This window comes from Emys orbicularis, chromosome 4 (assembly GCF_028017835.1).
Source record: "Emys orbicularis isolate rEmyOrb1 chromosome 4, rEmyOrb1.hap1, whole genome shotgun sequence".
NCBI lineage: Eukaryota > Metazoa > Chordata > Testudines > Emydidae > Emys > Emys orbicularis.
This window is the reverse complement of record NC_088686.1, coordinates 78339341-78358181: the sequence shown is the minus strand read 5'-3', so window position 1 is coordinate 78358181 and position 18841 is coordinate 78339341. Positions and strand designations below refer to the sequence as shown.

At 40.4% G+C, this 18841-nt stretch overlaps 1 protein-coding gene across 1 annotated transcript in view; it reads left to right on the top strand.

The window, feature by feature from the left end:
- Window positions 1–18361, top strand: part of EXT2 (exostosin glycosyltransferase 2) — a 109642-nt gene extending 91281 nt beyond the window's left edge. The window contains exons 11-14 of the mRNA XM_065403525.1: window positions 7887–8030; window positions 9438–9566; window positions 10674–10756; window positions 18223–18361. Of these exons, the coding sequence (XP_065259597.1) occupies window positions 7887–8030; window positions 9438–9566; window positions 10674–10756; window positions 18223–18361 (495 nt within the window). The remainder of the gene's footprint in view (window positions 1–7886; window positions 8031–9437; window positions 9567–10673; window positions 10757–18222) is intronic.
- Window positions 18362–18841: the final 480 nt, after the last annotated feature.

Here is an 18841-nt window from a genome sequence, read left to right as displayed (position 1 = left end):
TGCTTGACAGGCCTGAACTGGCTACCAGATGTTTAAATTGTCCTCAGCCTGTGATAATTTATTTATCTGTTTATGTATTTTACCAGGAAAGTATCTCTTGAGTTCTTGACTCATTTGCAGGGGAATCCAGAGGGAATAGTAGCAGCATATAATGTTACAAGAAAGTTTTCTTTTAAAAGTAGGTCTGCTTCAGTCACAAGAAGCATTTGGAAACGTGACATTTAGGTACTTTCTTCGCTTCTCCCCTCATCCTTGAGACTCTGTTTTTAAACATGTGGCAAAACCCCTCTGTCACACAGATTTATGTGGATGTATAGGATCTTTAAAAAAAATAAAAATAAAACTCAAAACAACCCCCCCCACAACTTTGATCTCCATACAATTTCAGCCATAAAAAATTATAGTAACACTCAGTGTCAGACATTTTTTACTTGTTAAAAGTGAACTTTTACAGTTCAGTGATTTATTACATAATGTAAAAACTATAGGAGCAAGCTGCTCCTGTCTGCTGCTGTTATAAGGAGGTGTAGGAATACCTAAAATATTGTAAATTGAAATAGGATCTCTGTAGAAACCTGTGACAAAATTTCACCAAAGTAGAGGCACTGACAAACTAAAGTGCTAAACAGAACGAGACAACTTTTCTAAACATTCATTAGCCTCTGCTATTTTCATTTCAAGGCAGATTATTAAAAAAGTCAAGAAACTAAATATATTCAGATTATCATCATTTAAAAAAAAATTGAGGGAAATCCATTGGTTTTTTTCTTTTGAGCAAGGAACTTGGAGCCTGCTCTTTAGAATACAATTGGGTGGTTGTGTGGTCTCAAGGCAAATTGCTTCACCTTTCTGTGTCTCAGTTTGTCCATCTGTAAAAAAGGGATAATAGTTTCCAAACATGGATTTTGGGAGGAGTTATTAATAAATATATAACACTTTACAACTTCAAGTACTGTATAACCATTGAATACTAAAGTAATAAGAAAAAAATACCGTAAAATGGAATTACTTTATTCCCTCCAAGCTATTTTTGCTCTGAAGTTTTTCAGATTGCATTTTCTCTGTATGTACCTAGGAAAAAGAGTTGGCCACAGTTGGTTGGAATTGTAAACATATTGCCTGCTTCTGTTAGATGGTCTTCTTGCCTTGCCCCAACGTTCACTTTGAAGGTCTCAATTTTTCTGCCATACTTCAAAAGTAAAAAATCATGGCCTGATCACTGATGAATTTATTATACCCATTACATCCATATTAATCAAAAAGTGATCTTAATTAAAGTTTTGGATAGCCCCATTAAAAGGGTTCTTCTTAGTACAGTCTTTCTCCCCTACAAAGCAGGAATAATGTAACCATTTGCTTTCTAAAGGAGATCCGTATGTTGTGTTAGTTTGGAACCTACATGCCACCTCGTGGGACTTCTCTAAACTGACTCTGCTGGATCCATAACATTCACAGAGATTTTGTTGCGGTTAAAATTTTTTTTTGCAAATTGGAATCATGGAAAGCATCCATTGTCTTTGTCTGGGATTCTTATTTATGTTGTTTAACAGCAACGCTAGTGAGAAAAGCCTGCCCGTGGAGTGAGAGAGAGAAAGATACAGAGCCCTGATTTATTGCATTGTCCTTAATGCACATAGGATAGTAACAGCATTTCACTTTTATAGGACTGCACTTTATCTTGCCTTCTTCTGGAACTACTTTATTCTTTCTGCTACTGGTTCTAAAATAGATCAGAAAACTCTTAATTTGGTGCATCCATTGCTGATATCTTTCTTACAATAGCAGCTTTCATCCATTGTGCTCTACAAGAAGAAATCACTCAAGTCACCTCTGGAATGGACTGTGGCAGCTGTTTTCTTACTGCACAGCAAGACTACACAATAGTTTTGGGCCAAGAAGTAAAGCACACTGTATCTAAGTGAAACTACAGAGGGCACTTTAGCTAGACATAATATAAACACTCATTTTGGAATTAGGCTTGGACACTTGGATTAATATCCTGTTCTTGTGTAGAACATCCTAAGATCTTTAATAAACCCAGATTTTCAGAACTTCTGTTTGAAATCTCATCTGCAAACTATCCTGATGCCAAAGAAAGATAGGAAAGAGGCCAATATGGCTCCATCGGGGCTCTTTATTCAGCTGAAAATCAAACAGGAATCCTACAAAAAGTGAAAACATGGACAGATTGCTAAGGAGGAGTACAAAAGAATAGCACAAGCATCTAGGGGACAAAATCAGAAAGAGTAAAGCACCATATGAGTTACACCTAGCAAGAGACATAAAAGGCAATAAGAAGAGGTTCTATAAATATATTAGAAGCAAGAGAAAAATGAAGGCTAGTGCAAGTCTTCTACTTAGCAGGGAAGAAGAGCTAATAATGCATAACGTCAAGAAAGCTGAGGTGTTTAATGCCTCTTTTGCTTCAGTCATCACTAAAAAGGTTAATGGTGACCAGAGACTTAACACAGTTAATATTAACAACAAGGGGGAAGGAACAGATTAAAGAATATTTAGATAAGTTATAATAATATATGGAGATATACCGATCTCATAGAACTGGAAGGGACCCCAAAAGGTCATCGAGTCCAGCCCCCTGCCTTCACTAGCAGGACCAAGTACTGATTTTGCCCCAGATCCCTAAGTGGCCCCCTCAAGGTTTGAACACTCAACCCTGGGTCTAGCAGGCCAATGCTCAAACCACTGAACTATCTCAAAATGTATTTGAGTCACCCGGGCCTGATGAAATTCATCCTACGGTACTTAAGGAACTAGCTGAAGCAATCTGAACTATTAGCAATGATCTTTGAGAACTCAGGTCCCAGAAGATTGAAGAAGGGCAGATTTTGTAGCTGTCTTGAAAAAGGGGGAACCAAGAGGACACAGAGAATTATAGTCCAATCGGACAAACTTCAATAGTGGGAAAAATACTGGAGCAAATTATTAAACATCAGATTGTAAGCACCTAAAGAATAATAGAGTATAAGGAATAGCCAACATGGATTTGTCAAGAACAAATCATGCCACACCAGCCTCCTCCTCTGACAGGGTTACTGGCCTAGTGCAGAGGGGGAGACTGTAGGTGTGATGCATCTTGATTTTGTAAGGCTTTTAATATAGTCCTACCTAACATTCTCATAAGCAAACCATGGAAATGTAGTCTAGATGAATTTACTAGGGTGGGAGCACAATTGGATGAAGGACCATACTCAGAGTAGTTGTTAATGGTTTGAAGTCAAACTAGGGATGTATCTATTGTGTCCCATTGGGGTCAATCCTGGGTCCAGTGCTATTCACTGTTCTCATTAATGACTTGGTTAATGGAATAGAGAGTATTCTTATAACATTTGTGGATGACAGCAATCTGGGAGTAGTTGCAAACACTTTGGAGAACAGGAGTTGAATTCAAAATGACCTTGACAAATTGGAGATTCAGTAAAGACAAGTGAAAAGTACTACGCTTAGGAAGAAAAAAAATCAAATGCACAACTGCAAAGTGGGAAATAACTGGTAGGCAGTGGTATGGCTGAAAAGGAGCTGGGGGTAACAGTGGATCACGAATATGAGTCAGCAATGTGACACAGTTGCGAAAAAAAGCTAATATTCTGGGGTATTTTAAAAGGAATTTCATATCTAAGATGTGGGACATAATTGTCCCACTCTACTCAGCACTGGCAAGGCCTCAGCTGGAATACTTTGTCCAGTTCCAGATGCCACTCTTAAGGGAAAATGTAGACCAATTGGAGAGAGTCCAGAGGAGAGCAACAAAAATGATAAAAGGTTTAGAAAACTTGACCTATGAGGAATGGTTAAAAAAAATCTGGGCATGTTTAGTCTTCAGGAAAGGAGACTGAGCGGGGACCTGATAACATTTCAAATATGTTAAGGGCTTTTATGAAGAGGACAGTGATCAGTTGTTCATGTCCACTGAAGGTAGGACAAAAAGTAAGTGGTTTAATCTGCAGCGAGGAAGATTTAGGTTTACTAGGAAAATCTTTCTAATTATAAGGATAGTTAAGCAGTGGGCTAGCCTTCCAAAGGAGGTTGTGGAATCCCCTCATTGAAGGTTTTTAAGAACAGGTTGGATAAATTCCTGTCAGGGATGGTCTAGGTCAGCAGTTCTCAAACTTCATTGCGCCGCCACTTCCTTCTGACAACAAAAAAAATAGTACATGACCCCAGGAGGGAGACCGAAGCCTAAGCCCACCTGAGCCCTGCCACGCCAGGCCAGGCTGGGGGGACAAAGCCAGAGTCCCACCGCCCCATGCTCAGGGGCCAAAGCCGAAGCCCAAGGGCTACAGCCCCAGGTGGTGGGACTCGGGCTTGGCTTCAGCCCTGGGTCCCAGCAAGTCTAACGCCAGCCCTGGTGACCCCATTAAAACGGGGTTGTGACCCAATTTGGGGTCCCAACCCACAGTTTGAAAACCATTGGTCTAGGTGTACTTGGTCCTACTGTAGCTCAGTGGGCTGGATGATCTCTCAAGGTCTCTCAAGATCTCCCTCCAGCCCTACATTTCTGTGATTTTATGAAAGATGGCATGTCTAAAAGCATTCATACTCTATCATGCTGAAGCATTGGAACAGTGCTGACTAGTGAGATGAGTACTCCCTACTGAATTGTCAACACTTAAGGATTTCTTAAATATCTCCCATCCAAGCCCGACCTTCCTTATCTTTAGAGAAATGTCAAGAACACAAGCCAAAGTGTCAAGGATTCCTAGCAGATTGATACATGGCAGCTAACTCTCAAATCAAAAAAGGATGGTAATACGAAATGAATGTTAAGTATAAGCTGTTGTGAAATCTCCCATAGAAACAGAAGCTGGATGTATTAACTTGGCTGTGGAAGTACTTGGATTGATTTGGGCTATGAATTGAAGGTAGCTATCTGGAGTCCTTCCAAGAACAGCCATCGAATGAACTACTGATGAACATTAGGAAAAAACCAACATTTCCATTGAGATCACTAGCAGTAGTTTTAAAAGCAATCTTTGTTTAAAACAACTGGGTTATATATTTTAGCTGCTGCAAGTTGTCAGTTTCCAGAGGCCAGAAGGCTAGTGGTGCGTCCTGCATTGGTGCTTTTAGAAGACTGTAAGGCACCATCCATAAAACCTAGTTTTTACTTTGTCAAGTGGGACTTTAGCAAATCTTTCACTGAAGGAGCAGCAAAGCTAAAAGGAATATGAAGCAACCTTTCCTGTGCTACAAGGGCACTGCAGTCCCTTGGGAAGCAGTAGTTGAGTTTAATCCTTCCTTCAGCTGCCTTCAATATGCATGTCATTCTTTGTACAGGAGTTCTTAGCTCTGTGTGTGTTACAAATCTGCTGTGTTCTCTCAAATCCTTTGCTGAGCCTCAATAGCTTATGTTGTGGTGCAGTTCAACAGTTGGGGAACTGGTATTTTAATAGTAGGGTTTTTTAAATTTAAATTGTAATAATTAAAAATATAAGTCCTAGGAAAGGTGCAATGGGACTCTGGAGGGAAAGTGTGAGCTATATACTTGTTCTGCTGTGCGTGAATATTTTGAAGCTATGTTATAAAGAAGCAGTGCAATGTAATTTAAGCCTTCGTTGGGTTCTTTGACAGTCATCTAGTTCCTTATCAGCTGATGACACCCAGTTATGACAAAAACTTGAGTGCCTCTTCTCTCTTGAGAGCTATAAAGCTCCCAAAGACATTTTTTGCCTGCAGTAGCCTTCCAATAGAGAGATCTCTTACATAATTACTTAGATACTACTGAGATCATGCCCTGTAATTACTAGGAAAGGTGGTCTTACGGTTAAGGTACTGGTCAGAGTCAGAAGATCTGATTTTCTTTCCTGGTTTCTGTGTGATTTTTGGCAAGTTTTCTTATCTGTAAAATAGGGTTAATAATCTTCCTCCTAGGGGGAATTCCAAAACTATAATCATTGACATTTGTAAAATGTGTGGAGATCTTTGAATGGAAAGGGATATAGAAATGTAAAGTAGTAGTAATGTACCTACAGTAGAAGTCTATAAGAGACGGATCAAGAACTAGTACTGACTGTTTTATCTTACTTGCATTTCCCAAAGACTTTAGTAGAGTTTTTACAGTCCAGGTCATGTAGTTAAAAGGCACTGACATGTGCAAGGTGCCCGGACTAAGGGAACTGCAGATAAATTGCACAATGTGGCTTTCAGTGAAATAGAACCCTTGATAACCCTTTTGCTGTGAATCCAGCTTTATGGATGAATGAAGACAGACTGCTTATGGAATGAAGATGAAGCAGTTAAAGGGAATTCCTTGTTGACGTGTAGAAAGAGTGAAACTTGGACACGAATGGTTTAGTTTGCATGTGCACCCCACCAATTTGAATCAGAAACGTTTGTGGCCCTACACTATATTTTAAGATTTAATAGTTACCCACCATATCCAAATGGGTCTGACACTCACTGGGATAAAATATTGCTGTAAGGTTAAAATTAGTAGCACAAAATAAATGTTACCATCGTTACTGGCAAATAGAAAATCCCATCTATTTCGTTAGTATTTGCTCCTAGTAAATAATTTGAACACTGTATCCGTTTTCCCCTCCTGGGAAATTGACTGTTGTTTAATGTGGCCAGCATTGTGTAGAACGGGGGCTGCATTAATGATGCCCTGTGCCTGTTCTTGCCCACTTGTGTTTGATCCTGTAGTCAGCTGCAGAGTAATGTATGAAGTGACAAGGATGGTATCTTGATTGTATCCAGCTGCCTGGAACAAGTCAAGGGCAAAGACGCCTGTCATGTAGCAATAGCTTCACCAAAGCACCCATTAAAGAATATAAAGAAATATAACATGTAGCTTTTGAAAATGTCCCTGTTAAAGGAAAGGGGCGTATTAAATCCAAACTCACCCCTGAAAGCAGATTAGGTTGTAGCCATAACCACCATGTATAAAGTTTCATTTTAACCATGCTTGGCTCTTAAACAATGTTAACTCTTTTTGAGCAGAAAAGTTGTGTTCCTTTTAAAAGGAAAATTGGTGCTGTTTTCCTGTCTTCTTGCATTAATTAAAGAGCCACATCCACACTTGGAAATGTCGGGTTCTTTTAAAACAAACTCAAAATAAAACAGTTACTTACGTGTATTTCCTTCCCAGACATTCATTATTTCAGAATTCCTTGTTTCCCAATAGAAGCTTCTTCCAGCACTGTGAATTTTAATGTCACAAATGCTCACATTAGAGTCACAGAATGAACTGAGTAGCAGCAGTTTGAAAGATGAAGCTGTTAGGATCATTTAAGGAAGCACGTGGGAGCTTGGAAGAAATGGGAGGAAATGAAGGGGCAGAAATAGGTTGAGTCAGGGGAAGCTTCCTAATGGAGAAATTTGTTAGTTTGTGTTATAATTTTGTAAGGGAAATGATAGAAGCCTCTTGGGCCATTTAAAACTAGACTGGACAAAGCAGTAGAAAATAAAGAACAATCCTTCAATGGCCCGAGAGAAAGAACCCTAATAGGTTGGAACCCAGTAGGTTTTTCCCATCCCTAGCTTCTGAATTTAACACCTAACTCAGAGAATTTGCAGTGGTGGGAACATGTGTAAAAAATGTAAGTTAAATAGCTACGCTCTTGTTCAGAGCTATAAAAACTCATCAAAAGATTTTTGTTTACTAAGCAAGATGAACTGTACAAAGCGTGGGGACTGAACAGCTATTACACAACAAAAATGTCCATAAATATACAATGCATTCTTCCAAGATCTAAATGCTAGGCTGCCTCACCTGCTTGAGTATTTTTCCCTATGGGAATTGGTGGAGTGGTCCAGGGAACACCTATAATTGTAACTTCTCTAAGTAGCTTCCCTGAATCGTCTCAATTGAGTTAGCTCACTGTTTGTGCCAGTGCTGGCTTTAACACCTCTGTTACTCTCTGCAGGTTTGGCGGGAGTTTCCTGACAGGCTGGTTGGGTATCCAGGTCGCCTGCATCTGTGGGACCATGAGATGAACAAATGGAAGTATGAATCAGAGTGGACCAATGAAGTCTCCATGGTGCTTACTGGAGCAGCTTTTTATCACAAGGTAGCACTGATTTCCAAGATAATTAGGAAGTTTGTGGACCATGCAGTGTCCTATAAGATGATATAATGATATTTCATGTCAGACTAACATTTCTGATCGTTTTTCATTTGAGAATTCAAGTCTTAGTTTTATTGTGCTGCCTTTTTGGTCATTTACTATAGATGGCATTGCAAAACTTTTAAAAGCGGTATAATATTGATGGCACAGGAAGGTACTGTGTGAATGGTTGGGGTGTGTGTGTGTGTGTGTGTGGGGAGGGGGTTAAATAGGGAAAAAAATGAAAAATCAATGTATTTTTTATATTATGATAGCACCCACATTGAGCTAGGTACTGTACAAATATATAGGAAGATGTGGTCCCTGCCCTGAAGAGCTTGCAATTTAATATACAACTTTTGGGAAACTCCCAACTTATACATGAACTTTCAAAGGTCTTTCTCAACCCCCAACCCACCCTTGCAATCTTACCCTAATTATGGCAATGCAATTGTGTTTAAAAATATGGTCCTTTATTTACAAAGAGATGCTCCTCTACTTGGGCATCTAAATAAAGTGGCCAGATTTTCAGACGGGCTCAGCAGCTTCCACTGAGAATAAACTGGGCCTATTTGAAAATCTGGCTCTAATGTTTGATACCTTTCCCTCTTTGTTGTCTTTTGTCAGTGATGGCCTCTATACACCTTTTTGTGGAGGCACAAAATATTACCTGATGCATTCTTAGAAAGTGAGAAGGTTCAGGCCCCCTAAGAGCAAGCAAGGTGCATGGAGGTGCAGAAGAGACTCCAACAATACACCATATTAAATATTTAAAAGGATGGGGTGTGTTTTTGTCCACATCTGTAGCTCTGTTGTTTGGGGTTCATTTTGTGAGTCTGTGGTTACAGTTTCTAGAGCAATCCAAAAACCAGTTGAAGACCTTCCTAAAGCTATATTCTCCTGCTCTTGCTATAGAAACTACTATTCTGTCTAGAACTATTTTGGTGAACTTATAGAAAAACACAATTAAATAGTAAAAGTTTGTGGGACGTGTTATTGCACAGTGAATATAGGAGTGCAATTAAAGTTTTAAAAGAAGAAAAGCAAATGCAGAAATATTTCCTTTTTCTACACATGGTGTGGCAAAGAAGGCATAGTTCTTAGGCACACAAAGATGGCTCTCTATTTGTGCATAGCAGGCTAAAGCTGTGACTGGCTAAAAGGAAGCAGCAACTCTTTCACTTTTAAGGTGAAATGTCACAAATGCAGCTCCAACCGCTAGACTGTGAGGAGCAGGGTTTGCTCACATTCCATTCCTTAGTTGTCTACTGTTCCCAATAACTGGAATATTTTGCAGGCAGGCAGTCACTGTAATTGTATTTAAAGTTGTATTCTCCTTTCTCCCCTGTCCCTCGCCTTTCTATCCTGCAGTATTTTAACTACCTTTACACCTACAAAATGCCTGGAGACATCAAGAACTGGGTGGACGCCCACATGAATTGTGAAGATATCGCCATGAATTTTCTAGTGGCAAATGTTACTGGCAAAGCGGTTATTAAGGTCTGATTTTCAGCAACTTTTATCTGATGTATCTCTCTAATGCAAACATGTCACAAATTGATATGTAAGTTTAGTTTAGTGGGTTTTGAATATCCTCCTTTATCTGCTTTCTTCCTCTCATTTACCTCTGGAATGGTTCTGTTTCCCTTCCACAGTAGGAATAGCCCAGTTCATTGAGACTAGCATGCCAATTGGGAACACAGGATTGACTATTGATCATTTGGCTGCCTACACAGAGAGGATAGGTTAAATTATAAAAAAATATTTTTTGAGACTGCCAGGGGGAAAAAATCTCCAACTATCCTGTCCCTGTGTATTGTGACTGGCAACAGCTGATTTATAGGAATGTTAATTGCAAGAATGTTAATTGCAAGATCAGTTTTAAATGAACTTTTTATCCCTGAATTAATTTCCTGACATATTTCGACATGTTTTCAGGTCTGGACATTCACTCTGTACATTCATTTCAAAGTGTGTCAACTTGGAATGAGATTTAGAGGCTGCCAGGCATTACTTCAATTAGCAAGGTCCGCTTTCCCGCCTGTCTATCATCATTTACCGGGACTGGTGGCTGTGTTTCCTAGAAAAGTCTTTAGAAGATAAAGTGTGTGTTTTTTCTGAAAAAGTTTTTGAGCTGTACAAGGGCACTGTAGAGTAATTTGGCACCTCAATGCAATTGGGAAAGTCTTGCAGAGTTTGCCAGTCAGCTATTAACTCAAGTGAGCAAAAGAGCGTCTGTTGGATTAAGGTTACGGTGAAGTATGGGAAGCTATATTTCATCACTGTTATGGCTGCAAGAACAAATGGTGTTTATACAGGGACCTTGGCAGTGAGAAAACAGTCATTAAACAGGAATTAAGGAGCTTGTCATCGCCACTTCTTTTCAGTTACAGAAGGCAAAACCCCTCCAAACCATTTTTATTGGGCCCCTGTGAATTTTGCAGTTAGCCGGGCCAGATGGAGCTGAATGGGGGAATGGCATGGCTTTTTTTAGTTTTCGAGAGTGCTCGATTTACACTGCAGGCATGTTCAGAGGCATTGCTATACTTTCCAACCAAGGGGATTAATATCCCTTCTGTCGATGACGTCTGTCGTGCCTTTGTGCAGGTGACCCCACGAAAGAAGTTTAAATGTCCAGAGTGCACAGCCATAGATGGATTGTCGCTGGACCAGACACACATGGTGGAAAGGTGAGTGGGCCTCCTTTCATTGCTGAGGGTGCCTCACTGTGATTCCCAGGGCCAGTTTCTGGGTCTCTCTGAAATTAGGACTAAAAGTGCACACTGCCCATATTCCTGAACTCTGAAATTGCTGTCTAAATCTGGTCTACCCACATATGGGGTCATTCCTGCAATGGGTAATAGGGCGCACTGCACATGATCTGTAGTGACAAGTAATCTGCTTAAAGGAAGAGCTTTGAAAGGGCACCCAGTTCAACAGCTCGGTTGTAAAACGCATAGATTGTATGAAATTTAGGTTGCCAACAATATTTTTTATACAAATTTTTCATTTTATGATGGAAATTTAAATGTAATGAGTGTTCAAACATTTTTAAAAACACAGGAAGTTGATAAACTGTCAGAGAGCAATTGGCCAACAAGGATAAAAATGACTGATAAAGGGAAAGTGTTATTGATGCAATAATAACTGATGTTTATACAGTCTCTTTCCTCCAAAGATCCCAAAGCCCACTTCTCCTGCTGAAGTGCAGTCACCTGTGTGGTTGAACATGGCAGCTATTTAACAGTGGTTGCAACATTATATGACAGGGAGAATTATTTTTGAAAGGTGATATGTATTTGGAGAGGCAGTTTTGTAAAGGGTTTAGAGGAAAATATTGGGAATCAGAAGACATCTGAGTTCTGTTCTGCACTCTGCAGTTGACTAGTTTTGTAACTTTGGGAAAGCCACTAAAGCTCTCTGTGCCTCAGCTTCTCAACAGGGAAAATATTTACTTCCCTTTTGTAAAGTGCTTTGAGATGCTTGTATATAAAGGGCTATCTGAGAATAAAATATTACTTCTTAATTATTTGTTTGGAATTTAGCCAGAATCCCAGAACTGACACACCTACATACCCCAAGCATGTCCACATGAGCTCTTTAGTCTATTGTCTCCTCTGCAGGCGTCATGGCTATAGTCTGCTGAGTGGTTAGTATATATGATCCTTCCTTCCAAGATCAGTTATACTGCTGCATATTTTGTGTTCAGACTACTTTTTATCAGTCATTCTCACTTTGTCAAGTGCACGGAATAATGCATTTGGTCACAAACACATCTGGAGAAAAATAATCTGAAATGCGCACATGCCTCCCCTTCATGGGAGGAAGAAACAATGGAAACAATAATGCCGTGGGAGATCTACACTAGTGATGATAGTAAACAACAAATTAGACATGTGTTTGTGGCTGATAGGGCAGTAAAATAGGCCAATGCAAGCCTTAGCTGCAGGGGCATCAAGTCATGAAACAGGAAGGAAATTGTCTAGCTGTAGATATTTTGAATGCACTTATCACCATAACATCTACAGACCCTCTCCACGTTGCACTGATGAGACTGCACCTGGAACACTGCATTCATTTGTGTGCTCTTCATTACTAGAAAGATATTGACATATTGAAGTGAGTTCAGTGAATAGCTGCAAAAGTGGTTAGTAGGCTGGAAGGATTGATTTATGACACGAGATTAAAAGAGCTAAGTATATACAGCTTTGCTAAATGACGACTAAATGGAGATATAACAGTCTTCAGGTACCAAAGAGTGTAAATACCGAGGACAGAGATGAGTTATTCACAGTGCTACAAGAATATATTACTCTAGAAGGGATTAAATTAAGAAAAGGAAAAAGTCAGATGAAAATCAGGAAGTACTTCCTAACAGTGAGATCTGTTATTGTATAGAATAATTTCTCAAGGAAGGAGTATGGAAGCCTTGTGAAATTTAAATGTAAACTGGATGAAGTACTAGAAAATATATTGTAGGGAACAATCCTGTATTGGCTGAAGAATGGACTACATGGATTTAGTAGTTCTTTCCTATTATCGTTGTTGTTTGTATTGCAGTAATACCTAGGAGTTTGTTATGGGCCAGGACCCTATTACTCTTAGGAAGGAAAAATCATATGCACCATTCCAAAATAGGGAATAACTGGGTAGGCAGTACTACTGCAGAAAAGAATTTAGGGGTTATGTTGGCTCGTATTCAATTTGTGATCCACTAATGTGATGCAGTTGCGAAAAAGGCAAATACCATTCTGGGGTGTATTAATAGGAATGTAATATGTAAGCGGTGGTAGGTAATTATCCCGTTCTACTTGGCACTGGTGAGGCCTCAGCTGGGTACTGTGTCCAGTTTGGGGCATCACACTTTAAGAAAGATGTGGACAAATTGGGGAGAGTCCAGAGGAGAGCAACACAAATGAGGAAAGGTTAAAAAAACTGGGCATGTTTAGTCTTGAGAAAAGAAGACTGAGAGGGAACCTGATAAGTTTTCAATTGTATTAAGGGCTGTTATAAAGAGGATGGTGATCAATTGTTCTCTGTATCCACTGAATGTATGACAACAAATAACTAACTGGCTTAATCTGCAGCAAGGAAGATTTAGGTTGGATATTAGGAAAAACGTTGTAACTATAAAGCTAGGTGAGCACTGGACTAGGCTTCCAGGTGAGATTGTGGAATCCCCATCATTGGAGGTTTTTAAGAACAGATTGGACAAACACCTGTCAGGGATGATGTTAGGTATACTTGGTCCTACCTCAGCTCAGGTGGCTGGATTAAATGTCCTCTCAGGTCTCTTCCAGTCTTGTATATCTGTGGTTCTATGCTAGTCCCTTTAAAACACACACAGCAAAAACGCAGTCTCTGTCCCAAAGAACATTATAATTTTATCAAAAGGATATGTTCTCTATCATGTAACCATATTGGTGTCCCAAAAGTAAAATGTTACTGACAGTTTAGTGAGTATACTCTCAAACTGTGTTCTTCCCCACATTTAAGTTTCTACCAGTGGAGATAACTAAGCTGGAGAAAGTGTCAGAAAGTAATAGCAAATCAAACTTGTTTATAAAACTACTTGATTATCCAGCTAGAGGAATTTAGAAAGGAATGTAGCAACTGCACCTTGAAGAAGAACTGCAGTGATACACAACTGTGATATAGTCATACTTGATTTTTATATTTTAAAGATTGCCCTTACTGTTTAGGTTGACCTGGCTTCAGCAGTATAAACCATTACTACTTGTAAGAGAGTGAGCTGACATACCAATCAACTGCCAGGGTCCATGTAGTCCCATGTTCCTACTGTCTATTTGAAATTAGTGGGCGCTAGCTGAAAAACTTGCATTTTTTTTTTTTTATGGAATCCCATAAGCTGCCCATTTGTTTTAATGGGATAATAAACCACAGGATTCTCAGTGCAAGTTCCCATTAACTTCGCAATGGATAGAACTCTGATTTGGTTTCAGGGCTTAGCATCCATACCTATAATTCATGCAGACACTAGTCAGATATGTCAACTGCCTTCTGTTATGTTAGGAGAGACTCTAAATGAGAGAGGTGCCCTTGACAACAAGAAACTTTGAAGAACAATTGTAATGTCCAGTGCCCAGAATGATGCCCTTGGGTATATGACAGTGTTCCATAACAGGTCCATTTGCATACCAGACTACTGATTCCCTGGACTGCAGAAGTCTGACACACGTTGGTCTTGACATATGAGTTAGTACCAAGCCCAAATGACCGGGGATCAATCTATTGTTGTGAAATGGATGGTGTACAGGGCTAGTAATGGTGGTACAGAGTTTTTCCTTTGGGGTTTCTTTTTCAAAACCAGCACAGTGACCCACAGATACCAGGTGATGGCTGTTTAGTGACATGTGAAAAGAATTGGTGATCTTCATCCTATTCCTGGAGGACAGATGATCACCCGGCAAAACCATCTGTGAGTGAGCCCATTGTTGGCAGTCTCAGCAGGGAGAAAAGAGTGACTAGATGATGAAAACTGAACTCTTTTCTTGTCTCAGAGGTTATGCTAAAATTAGGTGTGGTTACAGGGGAGAGAATTGATTCAAAGGCTTGATTGTCCAGAAAGCTGATCCAATCTGCTAAAAAGCCAGCTGAGATCTTGTTTTTCAATTCACACTAACTTAATTTCATGTTGAGCACAATTCTGTGTTGTTGGCAAAGTAAGAAAAAGATGAAATAATTCTTGGAAGCAAAGATGCGTGTGTTAATTTAAATGTGCAGAGCTATGAAAGTAGCCAGCCAAAACACCTGCCCCTCTGTATGAGATGACCTACTGTGTTTTCTTGGCTTCCGAGCCAAAAATGTTTAATGCTTTAGGTGTTTGTGTTGTTTTGTGTTGTCCAGAAGTGGCAGATCCTGTAGAATGCAAGCTGGACCTGTTAAGCTCCATGCAGGAGATGAAAGCTCCCCTCCTGGGGAGGCTCTTCTCCCCATAGACACATTGTGTGACTTGTGTCTGACACATTTTTTTTTTTAAATGCTGTTCTTCAGCCTTGTTCTGATGTTTGCTGAGAAATGACTTTTGTGAGTGAAGGTGAAGGTTCATAAAGGATTTTAATTTGGATTTTTCCTTGTATAATTTCTTTTAAAAATGAAGCAGCTTTCATGATGGTTACATGTGCTATATTGGCATTGCATAGTCTATCCCCAGAATAAGTACAGCATGAGCCACAGCAATGTAAGATTTCCCTACACTGTTTTCTGCCATTCTGCCTAATCTTTGACCTAGATGGATGACCTCTGGAGGGAAGAGGATCCGTTCAGTTTTGGTTTTTGCTGTTGGGCTGCCATTTAGTGCCAGTTGTGACAGTGGCTTTTATGATGTGGACACCTGCCCATTAGGAACTAGACTGAGACAACTAACTGACTCCACACAGGCCACCAAACAGTTGCTATGTCACAATGACTTTCAGTCATTATTAGTTGCCTATTTGTTTTAATGGGATAATAAACCACAGGACATATCTGTTGACATATCTGTTGAATCAGTAACCTAGAAGTGAAAGGCTCTGTATTCCATAAGCCACTGAGGGACAGCAGTTGTACAAACGTCTCACACACCGTTCTTCTAGTCCAGGGGTAGGCAACCTATGGCACACGTGCCGAAGGCGGCACACGAGCTGATTTTCAGTGGCACTCACACTGCCAGGGTCCTGGCCACCAGTCCGGGGGGCTCTGCATTTTAATTTAATTTTAATTTAAGCTTCTTAAACATTTTAAAAACCTTCTTTACTTTACATACAACAATAGTTTAGTTATATATTATAAACTTATAGAAAGAGACCGAAAAACATTAAAATGTATTACTGGCACACGAAACCTTAAATTAGGGTGAATAAATGAAGATTCGGCACACCACTTCTGAAAGGTTGCCGACCCCTGTTCTAGTCCATCTAGCTCATGGAACTCTGTGCTATTCCCTCTGCAGGACTTCAACACACAACTTGGATTATGCACCCCAGCCAAGATTTTCAAAAGTAACTAGTGATTCAGTTTTTGAGAGGGTGGATTTTCGGCACTTTCTGAAAATCAGGGCCTTTGATGGTGGCTCAGAGTGGACACCCAAAAATTAAGGCACTAAAAATCACTTTGAAAATCTTGACCCTGAAGTCTGCTGCACTCCATGGGCTGGTCTACCCTGGGGGGGGGGGATCGATCCAAGATACGCAAGTCGAAGTATCTTGGATCGAATTACCTGGGGTCCACACGGCGCGGGATCGACGGCTGCGGCTCCCCCGTCGACTGCGCTACCGCCGCTCGCTCTGGTGGAGTTCCGGAGTCGACGGTGAGCGTGTTCGGGAATCGATATATCACGTCTTAACGAGACGCGATATATCGATCCCGGATAAATCGATTGCTACCCGCCGATACGGCGGGTAGTGAAGACGTACCCCATGTTGTTCTAGTCCTACTCCTCTAGTCCCCAGGTTCCTCTCTCTGCCAGTGCACCCTAACTAGGCCCTACAACAGCCCTGGTTAGTCCACATTTTGGATAGCTGGTTCTCTCTGTCCCTCAGTCCTGACCTACAGTTCCCTTACTATTCCAGGCCTGGGCCTTTCCTGAACAGAGAATATTTGTGCCAATTTATCAGGTGTTCTGTGATGCTCACTGTTGCTCCCATCTTACCCCCCCAAACTCCTTCTCATTTGTTTCCTACTGTAAGGATTTGAACACTTTTTGGGGGGGAAAGAGGGCGATGGCAGAGCATGAATCATCTGCATTGCTTAGCTTTGAACCCTTTCCACATTTTTAAGCCAGTACGAGAGTGACTATATTACAGGTTGAAAACAACTGTGCAGAAATGTAGCACTTTCAAAAATTCTGACTGTTTTCATTTGTTTACTCTTATTGTAGTTAAATAGGGAGCTAGAGGATGGCTTAAAAGATGAGGAATTAACTTTTGAAATCCAGTCTTGAGAGTTTTTTGGGTGGTGCTGAAGCAGTCCCCATTGCAAAACTGTCACACTTAGTTGGTATGATTGGCCAATTCTGCTCAGGAAAGCTAGCCTGGAGACTGAATGACCCCCTCACCCTTAGAAGGGTTTGAAAGTGAGCATGGGGGTGGAGAGACTTGCCCTGAGACTGTTTGCAGCACACCAGTGTTGGAGCACAGTCCTACCTTGCTTTCTCTAGCCAAAATACTTGCTGCTCTTTTGTCTGTTCTTTTAATTTGTGACCAGCAAAAGAAGCAGTGACCTTTTATTTTCTGGATGGCTCTCCATCGCTTGAGCATCTTGGAGGCTCACTTGCTGTGACTTGCAGTGTCAGAAGCTTTTTAAAACTATTGTGTTAAACACAGACCTAAAATTAGCTAAGCACTGGCTGAGATGAGATTAGTTAGGTTTTCCTTACTCTGCCTCCCCCACTCCCAGCCTTGCAATGAAGAGATTAAAGGGGGACTGGACTGTACAGTTAAAAATCATGCACTTTGTTTTTTTAAACAACCCTCCCTGTTACTCTGCTACTGACACCTGAGATTATTACAAGTGAAAGAATGATCAGAAATCTAATTTTTCACTAATTTTGATCCTTTACTGTTCAATTTTGCTTCATATGGACAGATAAACTAGTCAGTTTCACTTTGTAGTTTTTTATTCTGCTTCACTTTTAGGATCCCAAGCACAATCAATGCTGCTAACTTTATAGGGGAATGTTTGTTTATTTAGTAAAGAAAATCCATTTCTGTTGGAGTCTAAAAAACAGAAAAATCATTTCCATAGGTCTTCAGTTTCATAAATGCTTGGTTTTTGCAAAACCTTCATTATGAGTTAAATTTGACCCACCAGTGGCACTTTGAGATGTGTTGGCAGATAATCTGTTCTGCTTTACAGCATGTGATGCTTTAAGAATGACTGGAATTCTGGGGGGAGGGAGAAGGGAAGCTTTGACCTCCATGTGCACATGTGTTGCTGGCAGCATCCCCTTGCTCTTCACTGTGATTAAATGGATAAATCAAAGAGCACTAGCCCTCTTCCAAACCCTCTGTCTAGTGAGGCTCCTTCTCCTATTTCCTAGTAGCCAGTGTGGATGAAATATTTCCAAGAACATGAGATAAGGTTATCAAGTTCTTTTTGGGGTGGGAGCTAGTAGCTGGCATGGTCACTTAGTTACATTGCTGTCTTTTTCATACAGGTCCGAATGCATCAATAAGTTTGCCTCTGTCTTTGGGACCATGCCCCTGAAAGTGGTGGAGCATCGTGCTGATCCTGTCCTGTACAAAGATGACTTCCCTGAGAAACTGAAGAGCTTCCCCAACATCGGCAGCTTGTAAAAAGGCAGCTCGGAGGCAAACTTGAGTATAAAAAACAATGAGAGAAAAAAGATGACCAGTGCTAAGATGAGCCTGAGGCCTTGAAGGAAAATGCCAGCGTGTGGGTTATAACTGAGGGGAAGAGGATTAATGCCAGGTTCTGATATATTAATCCATCCTTCACAATACACAGAACAGTAATGCAGAGCACTGCAGCTATTTCTATATTACACACAAATACAGGACAGGTTCTATGCTTGTGGCTACTGAAAATGCCAAACACTTTTTTCCAGTGGAGCCTGCTTATACAGAAGGATAAAGCAGAATCTTGCTGTGTAAGGAGTGCCTTACACGACTCCCCTGTTCTGTTAAATACACTCTTTTGGTTTGATGCAACCACCAGTATAAATGCAAACTGCTTTCAATACTGGCTACAACATGTATCCAGCCTGTTTTTCCCCTTATAAGGCTGGCATGCCTACCTCCATTGAGGTTAGTTGT